Below are 20,861 nucleotides of genomic sequence, written 5' to 3'. Positions count from 1 at the left end.
TGGGGCTGGCAGTTTCCCCTAGGAGTGGAACTTGAACAACAGATGTCCTCTGATCATAGCTTAACAGTAAGATAGGGATTCTTAGAAAATATATAGAGGTTCCAATTTTGTAGCATTTCTCTCTTGTGTTTCTGTGGCCAACTGACTTCCCCTTCCTGAGCCTGTTTTCTTCCATCTGCAAAATGGAGATAATAAGAATACCCACATCTACTGTCATGAGACTCCCATTTATTTGTTGATATAACAGTTTGCTTAACCGTTCTCTTATTGGTGGCTATTTAATTTCCATTTTTTCCTTCTACTCTAAAGAGTGCTATGCATCTTATACATAAATGGTTGACTGCACCTCTGTTTATTTCTTTAGGGTAAATTCTTTGAAATGGAATACTGAGTCCAAATATATGAATATTTTAAAGCCTATTGCCAACTTGCTTTCCAGAAAGTTTGTAACAATTTACACTCCTACAGGCAGTTTATGGAAGTGCCCATCACACTCTCCCCTTGCCAGCATAAAGCCTTTTTTTCTAGAACAAATGTTTATGTTTCTTTCTACATATACATTCACATGTAATCTTGCATAAATGCAGAAGTATGATGTTCTCATGCATGTTGGGACTTAGTGCAATTTTGCATTTTATTATTTTTTTCACTCTTTGTTTTCTCTCCCTCACCTCCTATCTCCGCGACCGACGTTACCCACTAACACACTCCTAGGCACCCATTCTAAAATCCATTTGCATCTTTCCGTATTTTTATTCTTGTTCATATCATCATACGCAAACATAAACCTGCTGCATATACACAGTCATGTCTATATTCAGAGTTTGGTGCTGTTTATCTTTTTTAAAATTGGATCAGCTTATACTTACTTCTCAGCATCTTGATTTTCTCACTCAATAATAATGACGTTTCAATTAAATGAAGTAATGTCTACAGAGTACTTAGCACAGTGATTGGCGTGCTGAGTACGTGTTATTTATTATTGCTGCTGCTCTTATGAAAAAATAAAAAAGAACTGGCACCCCTCCTAAAGCTGTGAGGTTCACAGCTAGGGTGGCTTCCTCCATCCTCCCAGTCTTGTTTGGAACAGGACAGGACAAGGTCACTAGAGTTGCACATGTCATTTCTGTCTTCCTTGACATTAACAAAGGAACTGCTATTTGCCCTGGACTATCTGTGTACCAGAGACAGAACAGTGAGCAAAGCCACACACAGACCCTGCTCCTCTGAAGTTTGCAGTCTGGTGAAGGAGATCATCAACAATAAATTAATGACTGTGCCAGGAGCCGGGCTGCACACCCGTAATCCCAGCTGCCTGGGAGGCTGAGGCAGGAGGAGCACAAGTTCAAGGTCAGCCTGGACAACTTAGTGAGATGCTGCCTCCAAATAAAAAATAGAAAGGGCTGGGGATGTGGGCTCAGTAGACAAGCTCCTACACTGGGGTTGGGGGGAAGGGAGTCCCAGTATCAGAAAAAGAAATCTAATGACTTTGATCAATGTGTGATCATCAAGTGAGATGAGTCATCTAAGGTCAAGGAACAGTCTATGAGGATGACCTTAGACCAGGGAGTCCAGAAGGGCTTCTTGGAGGAGGTGAAACTTGAGTAATGATTCACAAAGTAAAAAGGGGGAAAAATCCTCCAGACAGAAGAATAAGCATGTACAAAGGTCCAGGTGCAGGCAGGAGGGAGCACGGCCTTCTGGGGCCTGAAGAAAGGCAGCAGCAGAGAGCAGAGTCTGAGCAAAGGCACGGCCCCAGGCAGATAAGGACCAAGAGCACCTGAGGCCTTGTCAAGAGCTTAAAATATGCGATTTCTCCCAATGTCACTGATTCCACTGATCTCAGCAGCCCTGTCACCTTGGCAACCATGACCGAGTCCAGGCCAGGCCTAACTGGGTGCCTCATGCACGACGTCTCTGCAAGGCTTTGTGAATTGGGGATTGCTGCTCTCACTTCAGAGATGGGGAGCTGAGACCTAAGGAGGCACACAGGCTAGGACCAGGCAGGCGGGGGTGTGAGTCTAGCCCCTCTGGTGCTCCTGCTCTGTCCTCAGAAAAGACATCAAACACTCTCCTTTGAGGTCCTCAGCAACGACTTACGGGCCACTTCACTGGGGACTCTCAGGCTTTGGTGCAGGGCTGGGCCACGCGTTGCTTCTCAACGGGCATCACATTCTTCCCCCTTTCCTCTCCCTGCCCCCCTCTTCAAACTCACTTCCTGCACACACAGGTGCACCCCAACTCCCAGGGCCCCTCATCTGGGCCCTGGGAAAACATCAGGTCCTTGAAGGCTCCTTCTGGATTACCTTCCATTCCTTTTTCTTCCATTTCCTTTTTGCCTGCTGCACCTTTAAATCTCGCTTCTAATGTCCCTGCAACCAACAGTGGCCACCATATGCACACCCACTGGAAGAGTCTGCTCTGGACTCCCATGAGTCTTGGTTGTCTCTCCATTCCACACCCCATGAATATTCATGGGGCCCCTGCCATGTCTAGGAGCTGGGCACACCACGGACAGCAAGCCAGCCAAGCTCCTTGATCTCATGGGACTTACTTGAGGAGACGGACACCAAATGGAAAAGAAAAAAATGCATAGATAATTCACTGGGTGGTTAAAAGGACTAAGAAGTCACCCGGGGTAGAGGAGGGAGAGGAGGGCATTACTGTAGATAAAGAAGGCGAGCAGGGCTTTGGAGGAGGTGACATCTGTCAAAATAAGATGTCACCACCACCAAAATCAGTGTTGATGAGAGCAATAGACTACCCAAGGGACAGCAAGCCCCGAATCTATTAGAGCATGTCCAGCATGTCTGAGCACCAGCCCCAAAGCCCGTGGCAAGAGCAGAGCACACTCTGCACATCTCCAGTGGGGCAGGGGTGAGGTCGGGAAGAAACCCAGGGACGAGACCATGGAAAAGACCTTGACTTATGTGGCAGCAGCCGCTTTCAAGGAGAGCAATGAATGACCTGCCTGATGTTGTTCAAAGCTCTCCAGCTTCTGGGGTGGAGGCAAAATGGTAAGAGGTGAAAGTGGAAGGAAAGCAGCCAGGAAGAGGCTCCCAGTGAAGTTCCGGCCGGGGGTATTGGTGTGGGTGCGGGAGGGGCTTGGATCCTGGGTATTTTGAAGGTAGGACAACAGGATTTGCTCACAGTTGGAGGTAGGGAGAGAGAAGGCAGAGAAAGAGAGGTGTCTGGGGTGAGTGGCAGGCTCCTGGGCACCATGCTGCCTGGTGACCATTTCCATACGTGTGTCCCCAGAATGTGAGCTCCTGCAGGCAGGCGCAGCCACCAGCACCTTTGGAACCCTGTACCTTTGGAACCAGGCCACAGACTTCCACTGACGGCTGCCACACGAGGTGCCCTGAGCAGCTTCTCTGAGCCTCCCTTAACTGTCATGGCCTCAGGGAAGAGACGGGGCCATCCAGTCCTTAAGGTCCACCCTCAGTCTACAAGTGGCAAGTGGCATGTGCATCCAAGGGATGAAGGATCTGCAGAACTGGGTTACACAGACTGTCCCCAGAGCCCAGGTCCAGAAGTGGCTCCTCTCAAGCCCTTCAGTCTCTTCTCGGGCAGCTGCCAGCCACTAGGGAGATGGCAATTCTCAGGTTCAGCTTCAAGCGCCTCATAAGCCCAATGGAATCCAGTGTTTGCAAAGCCCTGGTGAGCTGCCTCCACCTCCGTTCAAGGCATGCAAGAATGACTGTCCCCTTCACATGGATGAGAAAACCGCCGGGAAAGTGGCAGGAACATGAGCTGGCAGAGGTGTAAATGTGCATGGCCCCTTCTCTCCAAGTGCTATGTGACACTGTACGAGAGGGAGTCGACAATGCTTGCCAGCTACTCTGACTTTGGAGTCACGCAGCTCCCACGTTCAGTATCCTGAGCTGAAACTGAACGCCACTGAGTCTCAGTTCTCCCATTTGCAAAATGGGTCTTCTTCTATGGACCTCACAAGACATATCAGATACAGTATTGGAAATGCTCGGCACAGAGGCTAACAGTAGGAACTCCATACATAAATCTATAGAGAGATATGTAATTACTGCTGTTAGGAGGGAAATCGAATGTGATTAGAACTGTGCTGAACTCCATCTAGGACTCCTGGGCTTTGTGCTGTGGTGCAAGAACAAGCAAGAGACCCCACGTGGGTGGTAGTGTTAGCCCCAGCTCCATCTCTTCCCTGCTGTGTGACCTTTGGATGAATCAGTTTGTTGCTCCAAACTTCAGTTTCTATATCTATAAAATGGGGCCAATTCTACCACCTACCTCAGCAGGGTCTGGAGGCCATCTAGTGTGTAACGCACCTTAAGCATCTAGCAGAGTGGCTGGGTGCAGCAATGCACTCAAGGTCATTCGTCAGAATGGGATAGATGACCCACGGTGCCCAGCACACATTAACTCTATAGTGGCAATCTCCCTGAGCATTACCAACAGTGGCTCCAGTGAAAGACACTGAGCTTTAGTCTTCTCTGTCTTGCCCAGAGTAACTCCCACGGGGCCTCCAGGTCTCAGTTAACATGGTCCCCACAGGGAAGTCAACTCTGATATCCTTCAGCTGGATTCCTGCTCCTCCTCTCTGCTCCCATCACCCTCTCCCAGTCCCACGCAAGGCTCTGTTGCAACACTTGACACACAGCACTCAAAGCGTCTCTTTCATTATCTGTCCACCCCAGAGGGGTGACACATTAGACAAACCAGTTTAAGAGATAGCTGAGGGGGATAGTCAGCTCCATCTGCCAACACTCAACGCAGTGCCCAGCACAGAGCAGGAGCTCAGTGTGACTTGGTTAAATGGATGGTTGGAAGAAAGGAAAGAAGGCGAGAAGAAGGGAGGAAAAAAAGGAAGGGAGGAGGGAGAAGAAAGAAGGGGACGTCTTGGCATGGCCGCTGCCTCATGCTAGTAACTTTCTCTGTCCTCCCCAGCTGGCTCCTCTTGCCTCGGACCTGCTAGTCCACTACGTTGGGCCCTTCACCTGAAAAGCAAATGTATGGTGCCCGGCCCTGACCCCACACCACCTCCTACCAAGCAGCGTCCCAGGGCGAGTCACCCTGACTCGGCACGCAGTCCGCTAGGCACGGGTCACACTTCCTCACAGTTCACTTGCATGCAGCACATTCTCCGCGTACTCTTCCAGGAGACAATGAAGGGGAAAAGAAAAATGATCAATTTATTTTCTTATTTAAATATGTCACACAGATAAGCGAGCCAGATGATCAACGTCTTAGTCAACACCTCCTCTCGGTCTGCACAAGGGCTTCGAGAAACCTCGCGGGCTGGCTGGCATCTACAGCAGAGCCTAAGGCCCTGGTTTCCTCCCCAGCACATGGGAGAGGTCCTGCCTGCCCAGCCACCCTCAGCAGCAGGCAGGGGGCCTCGGGGGGGCCAGATCCACCCGGGGGCAATGTCAGGAGAGAATGTGCGTCCCAGACCTGTCTCCAGAGAGGGGAGATGCCCACTCCACGTCCCAGCGGGCAAAGCACGCGGAGCACACACGTCTTCAGTCTCTCTGTGACCTTGACTCTCTCCCCATCCAAGGAGGATGACTTGTGCCATCAGTGCTTGGAGGAGAGACCCTGGCATGCTGAGCTCAGCCCCAACCCACCTGCCACCTCCCTGCACTTGTCCAGCAGCCCCGCCCCATGCGGGAAGCCTGAGGCTGTCCCCTTGCTGGGGAATGGGTACAGAGGTCTCTTTAATTCAAGAGTGATGTATTAAGAGGTCCATTTGGCCGTTCAGCCAAAGCCACGTTCTCCCATAAGTTTTTATCGGCTAGAAAACTGGCATTTTGATCTCTCCATTTGACTCCTCTGGTGTTTTTCACTCACTTGATTCCAAACTTGAGAGGGAAAGAAAGGCATGGGGGTGGGGAGGGTGCTGAGAAAGACTTGGACGTGAGTGTGTTCCCAGCCTGGGGTTCCCAGGCCCCTATGGGTCTTCAAAGGCAGTAACGAGAGTTGCGAGCTATTTTCAATATTTCAAAGAGCCGAACAGAAACTGCATTTATCCACGATCAAAATGCACAGGCCAAATAAATGCCAAGTGTCTGCTTTGGGCTGGAACAATTCCCAATCAGTGAGGTCACACTGCCCTTTGTCCATTCTGATTGGTGGGTCTAAGCCATGGCCCTCCAGGGACCCCCGAGGCTTGACAATTAAGGGATGTTGGTTTCCCCAAGCCCCTCTGCTTGACTGCATGAGAAACTGTAGCCCGTTGGCAAGGCCGCCCACTGCTTTGAAAGGGGAAATGGAAATGAGGCACGTTTCGGGGAATGAATGGGGTGCCTCAATATCAGATAAAGGGAAGAAGAATGAGGGTCCAGGAAGGTGCCTTTCCCAGGGCCAAAGAACAGCACCACCCAAGTCAGCAAAGGGAACAATTCACTGCCTCAAGTCACACGATATACACGAAAGAGAGGAAGGCAGAGGCCACAGAAGGGGAGCTGGGCCTCCATACTAGAACAGCAGAAGGTAGGTGGGACGGCCACGTGTCTGCTGCGGGCTGCACCTTCCTGGTTTGGACCTGCCGGTGCCCCAGTGCCGTCTCTAATGAACCTAGGTGCCCTCCGGGAGCTCTAAAGAACCCTGGCCCCGCCCACTGGCAGAGGCTTCCTGCAATTGTTGTGGGGTGTGTGGGATTTGGAAGGAGAGTTGATCTGTGCCAACAGAGCTAAATAGGAATAAAAATGGGGGAAAGAATCTACATCCGTGCAGAGTGCCTTGAAACACAGGATTCTTGGAAGGGACTCAGGTTGGCAGAGCACCCCTAGCCATAATGACGCTGGGTGTGTGCAGCACAGGAGAGACATCTAGCGCCTTGCCCCGCCCATCCCCGTGGCCCTCCCTTCCACCCATGCTCAAGAGGGCTCCTAGGACAGCGCACTTCTTTCTCTTATCCCCCCACTAATGCCCCCGCCCTATCTGCAGCTGGTGGGCAGAGCAAGTCCGTCATTTTCAAGCTGAGGGCTACCTGGGAAAGTGGACCCTGAGTGTGCACCAGAGACCCAGTCCTAGCTCTAATCCTGCCTAATTCTGTTCTGAGAGCTCAGTTCCCATGGTTAGATTCCCACCTGGAGGAGGAGAGAAAGCACCCTTTGACCTCAGGGGAGCCATGTTCTCCAATGTGATGCTCCCAAAGACCTGTGTTTGGAGGGGCATCCAGAAAAAGTCCAGCTATTAATGAAAGAATCAGCACTTCACTTCCATTTGGCTAATGTTCACCGCAATCTTTGGGAACCCTAGAAGGAAGGGGTATTCGTGATTGATCAGTGTAAATACCTTCCAGAGCCACTCTCACCCCACAAGCCTCAGATTCTCTGCCACTTCTTCAAGGGGTACTAACTGCTCCTGGATCTATGTCTCGCCCCAGCTCTTTCCCCCCTGAGAGGATGGTCACCCTACCCCCTGGATCTCTCTGATGGATGCCACCGGCTGGAGGAACCCAAAACAGATGTGGAAGATCATACTGTAGCTGCTGCCACCGTTGCAAGAGTGTAGGTTCCGATGTCTGGGAGAAGGATGAATTCCGAGCCACAGCAGCACCTGCAAAGGGGCAGGAAAAGCTTGGGGAACTGTTTGGAAGGTAAGATCTACAAGATTTGGTTAGCGAAAGGGGATTGGCGGGGTGAAACTCAAGGATGATTCCTGGTTTCTAGCTTAGGCAGATGCACGGCTACTGAAGCAATTCACCCCTATGGTGGAGGGTCTGGGATGGTAAAACTGCCAGGGGTGGGAGGGAGTCACAGAGGTGACAAGGGAAAGGAAGAACTCTGTTTGAGGCACACTGCGTGTGGGCTGGTGGACCAGTCGCTGGTCTGCGGGTCTGGAATTCAAGTGCAAGGTCTTCCTGGGAGACCTAAATATGGAGATGACCAGGACTAGGACAGTGCTGTGACTAGGAGGGAATGAAATGGAGAATAAAAAGAAAGGGCTAAGGCTAATGGTCAGGCAGCACCAGTATTAGAGGAGAGCGTGAGTGGGAAGCAGTGCTGAGAGCGTCAGATGCTGCTCGGGCGAGGCCAGGGAAGGACGGTCCGAAGGTCAGGAGGCAGGCTGCAGCCCGACTGTGAAGGTCCAGAAGCCAAGAGAGACGCGGGCTCGGAGTTGGTAAATAGGAAGTCAGGTGGTGCCCTGGGCTGGAGCACTTCCCCTGGGGTGGGAGGGTGAAAGCCAGATGACAGGCACTGAGAAATGACTTGGCAGACACCCTGCGGGAGGCGTGGTGGGATGGGAAGGAGAGAGACGGAGTGAGAGCCAAAAGGGGGTGCAGAGTCACGGAAGGTTTAATTTTATTTTAAAGATGCAAATAAAGTGTGTTCATGGACTAAAGGAAATTGAGGGACTAGAGAAATGGAGGGGTGAGGATGTCAAGTAGAACAATGACATTCCTGGGGAACATGGGGTGCAGAATTCTCACCCCTTCCCTGCAAAATTTCAGCAGCAAGTTCCACACAAATGTTTCACTTAGCATCAATCTTTCTGGGAAGCAGGAGACAAGGATGTTTAGCAGAGGCCGTGGGGGAGGCTGCCTCAGGCATGAGAAAGGGCCTTCTGGTTTCAAAATCCGAGGCCCAAGAACATTAGACAGGTCTAAATCCACATGTCTACCCTATTACCACCCAACCTGACCCTACTTTTTCCAAACCTATCAGTTCAATCTTACTATGATGTTAATGGCTAACATCCTATAATATTTAATTATAACAACAGTCAAACCAAAGATTTCAGCAACCTTTAAATCTTCCTATGCCCAAGCTGACACAAAACAGCTATCACATTGCTCTGCATCAGAAATTTCCACCACCCCCTGGCCCAGCCTCTCAGCAATCCTTCACCCTGGAAAATCTGCCATAACGGGGTACAGCAACAGAAAACAGGAAAGAGAACCTGCCTGTTTCTTTGTGGCTCCCGAAAGCAGCCGCTAGGACATTCGGTTTGATCTGACAACAACTTGATGGACATTCATTCATTCATTCACAAACTTTAATGTGCTAGGGACCCCAAGTGAACAAAAAGGGTCAGACCTTCTCCCTCAATGGAGCATGGAGGTCGCCTTGGGACACAGGGACAGGAAAGCAGCAAGCTTGGGGCCAGGCACTTGGCAAGCATGGACCTTCACAAGCACAACCTCAAGGACAGGATTTCTGCCCCATTTTAACCCTGTGGCAACTGAGGCCCAAAATGAACCGGAGCCAGGATTCACTCCCAGTTGGCCTTACTCCAAAATCCGTGCTCACAGAATGCACATGAATTGTGTTAAGAATACAAATTCTGATTCCATGGGTAGGAAGTAAGACTTAGGACCTGCATTTCTAAGAAACTTCCTGGAGGGACCTTGGACCACACACTGGAAACCATGGACAACTGTTCCCCAAACTCATCTGGTAGAGAAACCCATTTCCCCAGGCGCTCATTTAATACTCCCTATCTCACTTCCTGAATGGGTAAAGGAATGAATGAAAGGCTGGGCGGACAAATGCATCCCAGGCCTCCCAGGGTCTCTGTACTTCCTGCCTTAGCATTTCTATTTGCATAACTGGCCATTTGCCTCAGTTTCCCTGCTGAGTTCCTGGCTCCTCTCTGGGACTACAGGCTCTCTAAATGTCCCTTCTCTCTTGGTCTAGGGCCCTGCCACCCTGGCAGCTTCTTCCTTTGGGACTGGGTCCTGCTCCAGTCAAGAATGAGACTGGAAACTGGGCTTCTTGCTGCCCACCTCCAGAGCTTCCTCCAGGAACTTCCTCCTAGAGTCCCTGTCACCTCAGGCTGGCTCCCACCACCTGCCGGCCTCCTCAGTCCTAAACCACCAGTTGCCTCCCCCCAGCAGGCCCAGGGAAAGTGGCAGGTTGGTGCTTTGTGTCTGCTCCTCTGTGAGTATTAAATCTAGAATAATGGGAGTCAGCACGCGGAGGAAGCTAAGGCTAAGACTCCCCTGAGCGTCCTGATTTCTCACCTAACAAATCCGGGGCTGGAGGAAGGACTTAGTGATTCAGGAGCTCCCAGCTGTCCTTCCCTCACCCACTGGCCTTTTGTGAAGTGTGCTAAGCAGTTTAGGAATGCTAAAGCTTTCCCAGGCTCCTCTGGGGGCTGCCTAATCTCATCAACACAAACCTGGTCACCCTGGTGACCACCTCTGGAGTGCTACAGACACAGTGGACAGGTCCTGGTACCACCAGTGCTGGGTCTGATAGGAAAAGAGGGGCAGAGGAGAAGTAATCGGGATTGCTGCTTGCACACAGCAGCCAGGTGTGGGCTGACAGGTGGAGGTTGCCTCCACTCCACTTCATCTGTTGTCCTTAGGCAGGGTCATCAGGAGGAGGCAGAAGAGCTCGGGTGGGAAGAGGCTTCACTTCAGTCCTAGGGAGCTGAACACCTGAGAGTTTCCTCGACAGACTGCAGATGGTAACAGACAGCAGGGAGAATTAGCGGAAGAGGCCGGCGCCTGTGCCCAGCTCCTAGATCCTCTCATTCAGAGGACAAAGGGAGGCCTGAGGATCTACACCTGCACCATGGCTAGGTCTGTGGGCTTTGGAACTGGAGGAGGCTCAAGCCCAGACTCCCCCATCCCAAGCTGTGGGATGTTGGGCAAGTTTCCACAACTGCAAAATGATGGGTTTCTGCGTGGTAAGATGTAAGAGAGGAGCGCAGCGCTGGGCACAGGGCCAAGACAAGGCAGGGGCCTTGACACCCCCAAACACAGCCTGCTGCTCTCAGCCTTCACAGGGCTGCTGCCTCTAAGCCATCCGGGTCACATCATCCTCCTGCACCCAGACTCCTGCTTAGGTGTGAAGAAGCTTCTGAATGAGGGCTGCTCTGTGCCCTTGCCCTTCCCAGGTGTGTGTGGAGCTCCCTGGGCCTCCGTAGCTTACAACCGTCCTGGGGGCAGGAACTTGGTTTCCAATGACATTTGTATCCAGGACCCCAGGCTCAGGGCCACTGCACTAGGTACCCAGTTAATATACCAGTGGACCAGCTCGCAGGTCCTCCCTAAGCAGATAGGATCTAAAATCCCTGCCAGCTGACATAGCAGCTGGGCTGAAACCTGGGGAAAGGAAAGGCCCTGAAGGGAGGGAGGGTCCTAGGTGAGGTGGGGGGTGCAGGCGACCAGGTCAAGTTCGAGAAGCAGCTGTAACTGATGGTGCTGCTGAGGGTGGAAGGGGGGTGACGGTACAAAGAAGGGGAGCAGCCCTGGAGACCAGGGAAGTGGAGAGACTGGGGAAGAGGGGAACTGGAGGAGGAAAGTGGGCCGGAGATGGGAACAGGAGCTGGGTAGAGAAGGGAAGGCAAAGGAAAGATGCAGAAAGAGCAAGCTGGGGGTGGCTCCCACTCCTGCGGCTCTGACCAGGTGCGCTGTGATGGTCTGTCCCTCTGCCTGGAGCAGGGGAGTTTCCTATTTTTATTTTCTTTCTTGAAAGTTTTGTGATGTTCATGCTGAGGCGGAGTGAACAGAACTGGGATTCAGGATCCGTGATTCACGAAGTGGGTTTCACGGACTCTATCACTTCTATCAGCTCCAAGAGGGCAGGAGGCCAGGGCAGAGGAACTGTGGAAGGAGACGGACTCCCTGTTCCCACCTTCTGTCCTCTCCAAAGGATGCACCGAGGACCCACTCCAAGACCTGCCCATCACAGCAGCCCCCGTCCTCTTGTCTGCAGGTCCCAGCCAAACCAACTGCCCTCTCAAAACCCTCCGGACTTCGCACTGCCCTTCAGGTAGCAGGCCTCAGCGCGATCAGGACCTCTCTCTCCCAGTCCTTGAACTCACTCAGCCACCGCAGGGCTCGCCCCCTCCCCACACTCCCCTCCTGCCATCTGCTTACTATTTGGATTCCTGAGGTATCAGCCCTGCATCTCTCTCCGAGGTGTGTCCCCTGGTCCCTTGAGTCTAGATAGTAGCTGCTCTTCATTTATTTTTTTATTCTGGCAAAATTCACATAAGATTTGAAGGACTGAGTAATTCCTCACATTCTCTAAGTGTAGCACCCATTGATTAACTAATTTGTACTTTAACTGGAGTCTTGAGAAAACACAGGGCCTTGAGCCAGAAGAGAGAACTTCGGTAGGATCTGGGAGTCTGGGATGGACAAAAAGGCTTTGGAACTCCTCAAAGCAGACACACAGAAACCAGTTCTGCAAGAAAGAGGACCCAGGTGGGCTGGAAACCTACCTGTGCCCAGTACATCAGCGTTCTCCCATTTCTCTAGCTTGACCTTCCCTAAAACATTGATGATTTGACTGCATCTAAATGAAGCCTTTCTGTTCAAAGAAGGACACCTAAAACAACATCGATGAAAGATTGGAGAAAGTTATTTATAACCTCTAAAAATGACAAAGGGCAAAATCTGGAAAATAAACAGAACTTCTTCAAATTAACCAAGAACAATTTTTTTTAATTAAGACAGGAAATCCAATTTTAAAACAGGCAAAAGAATATGAATAAGCAGTTCATGAAAAGAGAAGCTCAAATAGCTAACAAGCATACAGCAGGCATCGAACTGACTAGTAATCAGAGCAATGCAAATTAAAAGATTGAAATGACACTTTAAACTTGTTAGGTGGTAAACTTGGAAGGGAGGATCATATTAGGTATCCGTGAGGATATGGGAAGACAGAGAAACTCTTTAACACTCTTAATAGAATTGGGACCTGGGATGGCAGTTCTGGAAAACACTAGGGCAAATACAGAGAATCAACATATCAGCTAAGGTATCCCAATCCCATATTTGCATAGCCCAAAGCTATTTTCTAACAGGATCCTAAGACAGTGTGTACAAGGATATTCTTCAGTACTTCATGCATGGTGGGAGAGTGCCAAGCTCTTCCAGGGATCTGTCCCAGGAATGGATACATAAAATTCAATGGATGCATAACTCACAATCAACAAAGCAGTTAGAAACCCCAGACGAGACACATGCAAAGCACATAGCCAGATCTTCAAAACAGGGTGTTGAGCAAATAAAGTAAGAAACCAGATGACATTGATAGTTCAAGATCATTGATAGAAATTTAAAGTGCATATTTATACACACACATATATACATATATATACATACATACATACAAAAACAACCCTACATATTTTATAAGAATCCATGCATATTTCAAGACCAGGTGCCTTTTGGAGGAAAGAAGCAATAGCCTTAGGATCAGGGATGAAGGGAGGAACAATTTTTTAAATAAAATAAGACAGGATATTGCACAGACAGATGATCATAAAGTGGGATGGACTGAGGGTAGAGGGTAGGAGTCGCTCCGGGCTAGGCTCCCGTGATTCGGGGAGGGGTGGTTTACAGAAGACAAGAAACATCAACTGTGCCTTCCACATGACTCAGGAAATTATCCCTGTAATATCTTCCTCTTTCCATGTTTCTTAGAACAAGACGTCATAGGAGATGTGAATGTCACTGGCCCTGAGAGTAGGCAAGTTTCGTCCTGTTAGAATTCAAAGGTGCCAGTTCAGATCTCCTCACCAGCCCCCACGGATATGCTCATGACAGCGAAGCCCAAGCAGGCTCTTCTCCCACACTGAACTCACAGTGCTGCCTCCTGGGGCTGCAGCCAGGATGTCTTGTGAGCTGGGGATGGAGATGGCTTACTTCCTCCCTTTGGAGTGATCTGGAGTAGTCACACAGGTTGCAGAGCGTAAGAGTGGATCAGGGCTGGGAAACTCAGCAAGCCCTCCCTTACCCACTGCCGGAGCCCCAAAGCATAGGCAAGCGGGCCATCAACAGAGGTAATGACTAGCAATGCCTGGAAAGCCGAGCTAGCCTGACCACTGGGCAGGATCTCCTATTGGACAGGGTTTAGATGAGTGACTTTGGCTTCTCTGTTTTACTGTTGAAAGAGTTTCTAAGTCCATCATAGACAAGGTGAGTATTATTATTCCCATTTTATAGGTGAGAAAATGAAGACCCAGGAAGATGAAAGGCTTTGCTCATGGCCACATAGGTTGTTAGGGGCATGATCAAGGCCTGGAGACTAGCTTGCTGACTCCCAAGCTAAAAAAAAATACCTTCCTCTTGGCCACTCTAGGGCTCAACCTTCTGGGGCTGCACTAAGACAAGAGCCAGGGGCCCAGGGAGATGCGGATGCTACCATCGAGATGGCTATTTTCACACTAGGAACATTCTTCATGGATTTAAAATAAACCATTAAACTTTTACCGCCTTCTCATTGCCAAGTAATGTGTCAGACACCCACACATCATCACCCAGTCTCACCAATCCCGGAGCCTCTCTCCATCCTTGACCCCCACTCCTGAAATTGCAATGGAGGACCAAAGGAGCAGGCGGGCAGGGGGACACAGGTGGGGTGGGGGAGGGCTGGGAGTCAGGCAGCAACCAGAAAACAAACCTCCCAGAACTGAGTCGACTCCACCACACGTGCTCACCCCAGAAAGGGCCATCAATCACTCGGCACAAAATGCCTGTGCATTCTGATAGTACACTTGTATCTCGAATGGTCTAAGTTTCAAAGTCTCTGCTTCCTCCCTTTAAAGTTACAACCGTCACACTTGCTTACTTTCAATCAATAAATAGATGTAGCCACTTAATAATGGAACTTATTCTGTTTCTATCTGAAAACCTAGAAGATGAACACAGACTTTTTTTTTTTTTTGAAGTTTCTGGATTATAAGTGCACCTAATTGAGTATAAATGAGACAGTGGCAGGGAGGAAGTCTACTTGTGCTGTAACATGAGCATTTATTTACTGCTCTAGACCATGCTGCAGATTCTCAAGTAAATTTCCAAGAGTTGTTTGGTGCTCTCGGTAATTGAACTATACATACATTATTTTTAGCATCACCAAAGTTCCTTATAGTGACTTCCAAGAATAGGGCTGACATCCCTTTATGAGATCAATTCACTTGAAAATTTTTCCAACAATACAGAAATAAATATATGGAAAGTAAAAGGCCATTTCCAGGGAGAAGGCTTCCCAAAAGAGCAGTCATGGACATGAGCACCCAGCCCACCTAGGCCTGCTCCCTGTGGGTACAACCATCCACTCACTCTAGGCTAGACACAGCAGCTTTCTCTGATGTTGGACTTGACATGAGCTGCCCTGGTGCTGCTCCTGGCTTGTACCAGACATACGTCCCTAACAGGTTTCCTGGTGGTGGTCACACAGGGACTCCCACCTTCTTCCTGAAGAATGAACCCTTTAAGCAAAAGACAGGGGTTTCTAGCATTTTAGGACCCATATGTGTGACCAAAGGCTGAAAACTCAATACTTCAGGCAAAGAAGAAACTGACCAAAGGGCAGTGGGTCCCAGGAAGGAAGATGAAGATTGTACAATGAAGGGAGGGGGACAGGTGTCATGAGAGCCCACAGCCCAATTCCACCTAGATGGGTATTTGGGACTGGAAACCAAACGTGCCTTTGTAGCTACTCCCAAGGGGCTTTGGTAGAGATGGATGGACCACAGCTGCTTGAAGATTGGAAGTCTGGGATCCAGGCCTCAAGTGTCAAAAAAAGCAGCATAGCATAACGGATGGGGACAGATGGATCCCAAGTGGGTGGCACCTACTAAGTCCCTTGAGAAGTCAAATAGCAGTGTGGTTCCAAGTAAGGGATCTGGAGTCAGGCAGACCTGGGTCCAAACCTGACCACTTACAATGTGAACAAATCATGCGCCCTCTCTGGACCTGTTTCCTCATCTATCAAATGGAGCAATAATACCGCCGGCCTCATTGGGTTGCTGTGATGACTAAGTTGATACATGCAAGCAATTTCGAGAAGGCCAGGAGCATTAGCTATTAGTGTCACTCCCCTGGACATCCAGAATGGCTTTCTGAGCACAGTAGGCAGGGGGAGGGCTTGGGGAGGACATGGGCAAGGCACACAGACTTCTGGATGACTCCTTTGTCCTGTGCAGCCCCACCAGCAACTGAATGGGCACATCGGATGAGGCAGGTATGGGGCTGGGCCCTCTGAATCTCTGATTTGGAATCTTTCCCATAACAGGAATGACTTGTCCCTTTGCAAGTGGAGAACCTGCGCCCTAGAGAGGTCTGGCGATCAGCTAGTTCTCCAACAAGGAACATGTGGCTCTGCTGAGCAATCAGATTCCCTGCATCCTGCTGGCGTGACAATGAGGATGGCACAGGCAGGTCAGGCTTACAAGTCAAGGTGGTGCTGCTGAGGCCACCTGCTGGACTCCTCTGGACAAACTGAAACCTTGCAGCACTCCAGACCCCGAGATCTGGTTCTCCAGTCCCCTTGCCCATTCTAGTCTCCCCTTCAACAAGGTCACAGGATCACCAGCCATAGATATGGCCACCACTGTCTGCTGCAGGGCAGGTAGCTTGGATTTTTTTTCCCCAAGCCATAAGCCCACAACTCGATGGCAAATGGAAATTCCATACACATGTTGGTGACAGCAATGACAGAGCAGTTAATTGCCTTTCCTTGGCATGCTGGTGTGGGTGCCAAGGACTTGTTGCATCAGTTCAAACATCTAGAGAGCTGTTCTAGCAATCCATGACATTGGTCATGGGAATAAGGCAACCAGAAACCAGTTGTCTTTGTCATCAGAAACCAGCTGATTTCCATGATCCCTAAAACTCCTGATTTAGCCTTATCAGTTCCTGGAAAATTGTCCAAGGTGGGAAACAATAGAAAAATTGGGTACTGATTTAACAGCCCACCATCAAACATCAATTTCTATGCCAGGTCCTGAGCTGGGTGCTGGAAATATCTAGAGAAGTAAACCACTATCCCTGCCTTCAGGAAGCTCACAATTTAACAGGCAAAGCAGACATACAAATACTTTTAGTACCATTCAATTTGTACTGTAATTGAACACTGGGTACAGTTGGTGCTCCTGTCTGCAAGAGGCAGACTAAAAGCAAGCCCTCGGGTGACAAGCAAAGCAGGAAACATGTTTAAAATATGAATTTGATATTCGATTGTTCTTAAGCTATGAAGATTGTGGCATGGGAGAAATCAGAACTTGTTGGAACTCTTTATACTTGTAGTTTAATATTGCTTGTATTTTTAATTGCTTATTAAATGGACAGGGGTGCATCACAGCCTTCCCAATGCTCAGAGCTTCTTAATTCAAAGAAAGGTGGCTACAATTGAGAATTACTGAGGGTATAAAATGGGTAGAAACTGGTAGCCACCTAATGTGAGGAAGGAGCTGAGAATTTTTCTAAGGTTTGGGGCTGGGTAACTGGGCAATTCTGGAGGCTTAGTGGAGAGACTAATGAGCTTGCTTTGGAAAGGAACTATGGAGGTGAGATGTCCAGGAGTCAGCTAGATGTATGGCCTGTCTGGACCCAGAGTTTCCATGGACCAAGAAGCCAAGAGACATATATTAGGAGATATCTTGGCAGGAGAGGTCTGTCTGGAAGCTCCAGAGTGTGTAGTGGAAGAGATGGGCATGGATGAGCTCACCAGGGAAAGGAAAAGAAATTGCTGCAAGACACCATACTTCAGGGAGGGGAATAATCTCAGTATTAGATGCTGAGGAAGAACACCTAAGAATTAGGCAGAAAATCAGTAAAATAGTGTCTGGAAGCCGGAAGAAGAGAAATTTAAAAAGGAATGACCCAAAGTGTCCAAAGCCACAAAGAGGAAGATAAGAACAGAGAAAGCGGGGCTGGGGTTGTAGCTCAGTGGCAGAGGACTTGCCTAACATGTTTGAGGCACTGGGTTCAATTCTCAGCACTGCATCTAAATAAATAAAAACAGAGCTCCAAAGAACACGGAAAGTACAGTGGATTTGACAATATGGGTGGTTATCAGCAATCTCTTCTAGAATGTTCCAGTGGAGTCCTGGGGTACAGAAAGCAGACTGTAGAGAGTGCCTGGTAGTAGAGAAAGTGAGGGAAGACTCTGATGAAGGGATCTGACTGTAAAAGACAAAAAAGGTGGGACAGCGGCTGAAAGAGGTTAGAAGCACCAAGAAATCTTTCTGGCTCCTCTCATGTTAAAACATGCCTGCCTAGAAGCCAAGGGAAAGGCGTTCTAAGGAGGGAGAGCTACCGATGGATAGTGGGAGAGCAGGTCACTGATGAGAGGTCTTCAAGGAGGCAGGACTCAAAAGGTGTTGAGAGAAGCTGGCAAAGGTGGGCGAGGAGCCCAAGCTTCCCAAATCCTCATACTCATTTCAGCCAGCGATCCCCGAGCAAGGAAGGGAGCCGGCTCAGCCTAAGCATCTTCTGAAGTCAACAGTGTGAAGCAAACACAAAATGAATGTACTTCCCCCTCTCTTGTTCCACATCCTGCAGATCTCCTGTTACCAAGTCCATTTCCAAATCTCTGTGGCCTGTAAGGCCAGACCAAGCATTTAAATGCCGGAAAGGTTTTAAAAGAAATGAATTCACTGGAAGCCAGAGCAGGGCCTGAGGGAGCTACTACCCTCCTCACCCCCTCCCCAACCCCAACTTCTCTACCCACCGGGGCTGCGAGCAAATGGATCTCTGTAAGGCCAGATTCCAGCACGGTTGGGCAGGGTGCAAGCTCTCTGGTGAGTAGGCCTTTTTCTCTCCCCAGGGGCATAGCATGCCCAAGGGGCAGGAACAAATCTAACCAGAGAAACAATCCAGTCAGATACGGAGTGATTCTCCAGTAGGCTAAATCAGAGAGGGGACTCGCCTGGACAAACAGCCTAGAATCTTAGTGGTCGGTAACAGCGGTCCCCACCACCATCCATGTGGCAAGTCTGTGTGACCAGCAGCGTCGTTGTGAGCATCCCGGTGGTGGGTGTGGGAGTGCGTGAGGCCAGAGCAGCCTGGCGCGTGCATCGCGGGCGCCCCTCTCTGGGTGTCAGTGGCTATGACTCTTACGAGAACCCGAGAAAGTCCGGTCAAGTAGAAATGATACATCCAGGACTGGCTCCGGGCGCCCTCCCTGACTGGGAGCCCCAACATTCCGCGGCCAAGGGGAAGACGACACAATCTGTGGAGGCCGGCTCACAAGATGCTGGAGCCAGTGGGCCAGAGAGCTCACCACTCACTAGCCTGCTAGCGGAGGGGAGCACTTTCCAAGAAGGGGTACTGGGATTTGGGGCGGGGGGGGGGAGCCGGGAGGCCAAAACCTTCAGAGGTTCAATCGGTGTTTTGAAACAAACAAAAACAACACACACACACACACACACACACACACACACACACACACACTCTAGGCCGGAGGTGCCCTGGGTCCAGGCCTAGGCAGCAGGTGTTTCGGGTTTTCTTCCCCAGTGGGTGTCAGCCTCGGGGCTAAATGAAAATGGGCCTCCGGGCGTCCCTTTTTGATCATCCCCATCCGGACACACGGAACTTTCTAGGTTGTGGCTAGAGCTGAGCTTCAGAGGGTGCCTTGGGTAAAGTGGGAGTGGACCAGTTGAGGCCAGTGGGCTCCATTGGGGACTAGGTTCCCTAGAAGGTCCGCGTGCCTCTCAGGGGAGCCGCAAGCAGCAGCCAGACACCGCTAAGTTCCGGGACTCTCCGCACCCGCCAGCTCTGCCTCCCTCCCGGACTCGGTTGCCGGGAGCGGGTCCCGCCGCCCGCGCCGGCGCTGCCGCAGCCCAGGCGCTCGGCTGCAGCAGGGCGCGGGAAAGGGCACTTTGGCGCGGAGTGGGAACCGAGGGGAATGTGGCGGTGCGGAGCCTGGAGGAGACACTTCCTCCCCCGCCCCGGGCACAACCCTCGCCCCCGCCTCCCGTGGTTCACACCCTCCAGCCCCCAACTAAGCCCTCCTGCAAATAATGCGCCGGACCCCCGACGTGGGCGCGCGCCCACCTGCACCCCCCTACTAGCTCGGAGCGCCAAGGGAGGGGACGCTTGGGGAGGGGGATGGCGGCTGCAGTCTCCGGGCGGCTCCGGCGGGGGCAAGGGTTTGAGTCGGAAAAAATGGGCGGGGGCAGGGAAGGACCGACCCTGCAGACGCGGATACGCTAAGGGGGCGCGCCGCTCCTCTCCAGCCCCCAGGACAGGCGTGCCAAGCAGAATCCCGAGCGGGGGGAGTAGGGCTCCGGGAAAGTTTATCCGCGAAAAGCCTGGCACCTCGGGGGCTGGAAGGCTAGAGAAACTGAAGCCACGGTCCAGGTGCCCCGCAACCCCGGGCGGGGATGTCTGTCTCCCAGGCCCCCACACCGGCCGAATCCGGCCAAGTTGCGGCTGAGCTTGGGGAGAGCAGTGAGGGTGAGGGTGGAGGTGAGGATGTGGCTGAGGTGGGTGGAGGATCGGGGGCTGGCAGAGGCGTACAGGAGAAGGAGGTGGGCAATTGGGAGGGGGAGGCTGAGACCAGGGTGGGGGCGGGGGAAGGCGCTGGGACCGGGTCGAGGCTGGGTGGGCTCCGGGCTCGGGTGGGGCGTTCGGTGGCCGCCGGCTCCCCGGCGCAGCCAGACTTACCAGCGGCGGCCGAGGCGCTGAGCAACCCCCAGCCCAGCAGCAGCAGCAGCGGCGGCGGCGTTGGCGGCGGAGGGCGGCCCCAGCGGCTCCCCGCGCCCGGCACGAGATCCGAAATCCCGGCTTCGCCGCGAGCTCTCCCCGCGGGGCAGCCGCAGCGCCCCTGCTCCCGTCCCCGCGAGCGCGGCATGGCGCGGCCGGCAGCGCCGAGGGAGAGGCTCCGCTCGCCGCCGAGGAGAAAGGAGGTCAGGAGAGCTCTGGAGCTTTTTTCTGCTCGGAAAAAATCCCGGTACGCGGGAGCCCTGAGCTTCTGCGGCTGGAATGAACCAAGTGTCCGCCCGGCCGGGGAGAGGCGCGCTGCGCTCTCGGAAATGACTCGCTCCAATCCCGCTTCGCGGGGTTCGCGCCGGGGGGCGGGGGGGTGAATTATCCCCGGATTAATCACTCCGGAGCCGCTTCTCCGCCGCTCCAAATGCTGGGGGTGGAGGCGCAGCCAAGGAAAAAATATTGGGGGGTGGGGGTTCCTCTT

General features: G+C 51.5%; 1 protein-coding gene across 1 annotated transcript in view; it reads right to left on the bottom strand.

Moving 5' to 3' along the window:
- The window catches only part of Csmd2 (CUB and Sushi multiple domains 2), a 553,852-nt gene extending 533,330 nt beyond the window's left edge, over positions 1–20,522 (bottom strand). The window contains 1 exon segment of the mRNA XM_047516471.1: positions 20,336–20,522. Within this exon segment, the coding sequence (XP_047372427.1) occupies positions 20,336–20,522 (187 nt within the window).
- Positions 20,523–20,861: the final 339 nt, after the last annotated feature.

The sequence above is a fragment of the Sciurus carolinensis genome, chromosome 1 (assembly GCF_902686445.1).
Source record: "Sciurus carolinensis chromosome 1, mSciCar1.2, whole genome shotgun sequence".
Lineage (NCBI taxonomy): Eukaryota > Metazoa > Chordata > Mammalia > Rodentia > Sciuridae > Sciurus > Sciurus carolinensis.
Note: the sequence above shows the minus strand (reverse complement) of the source record. Positions and strands in the feature narration are given on the sequence as shown.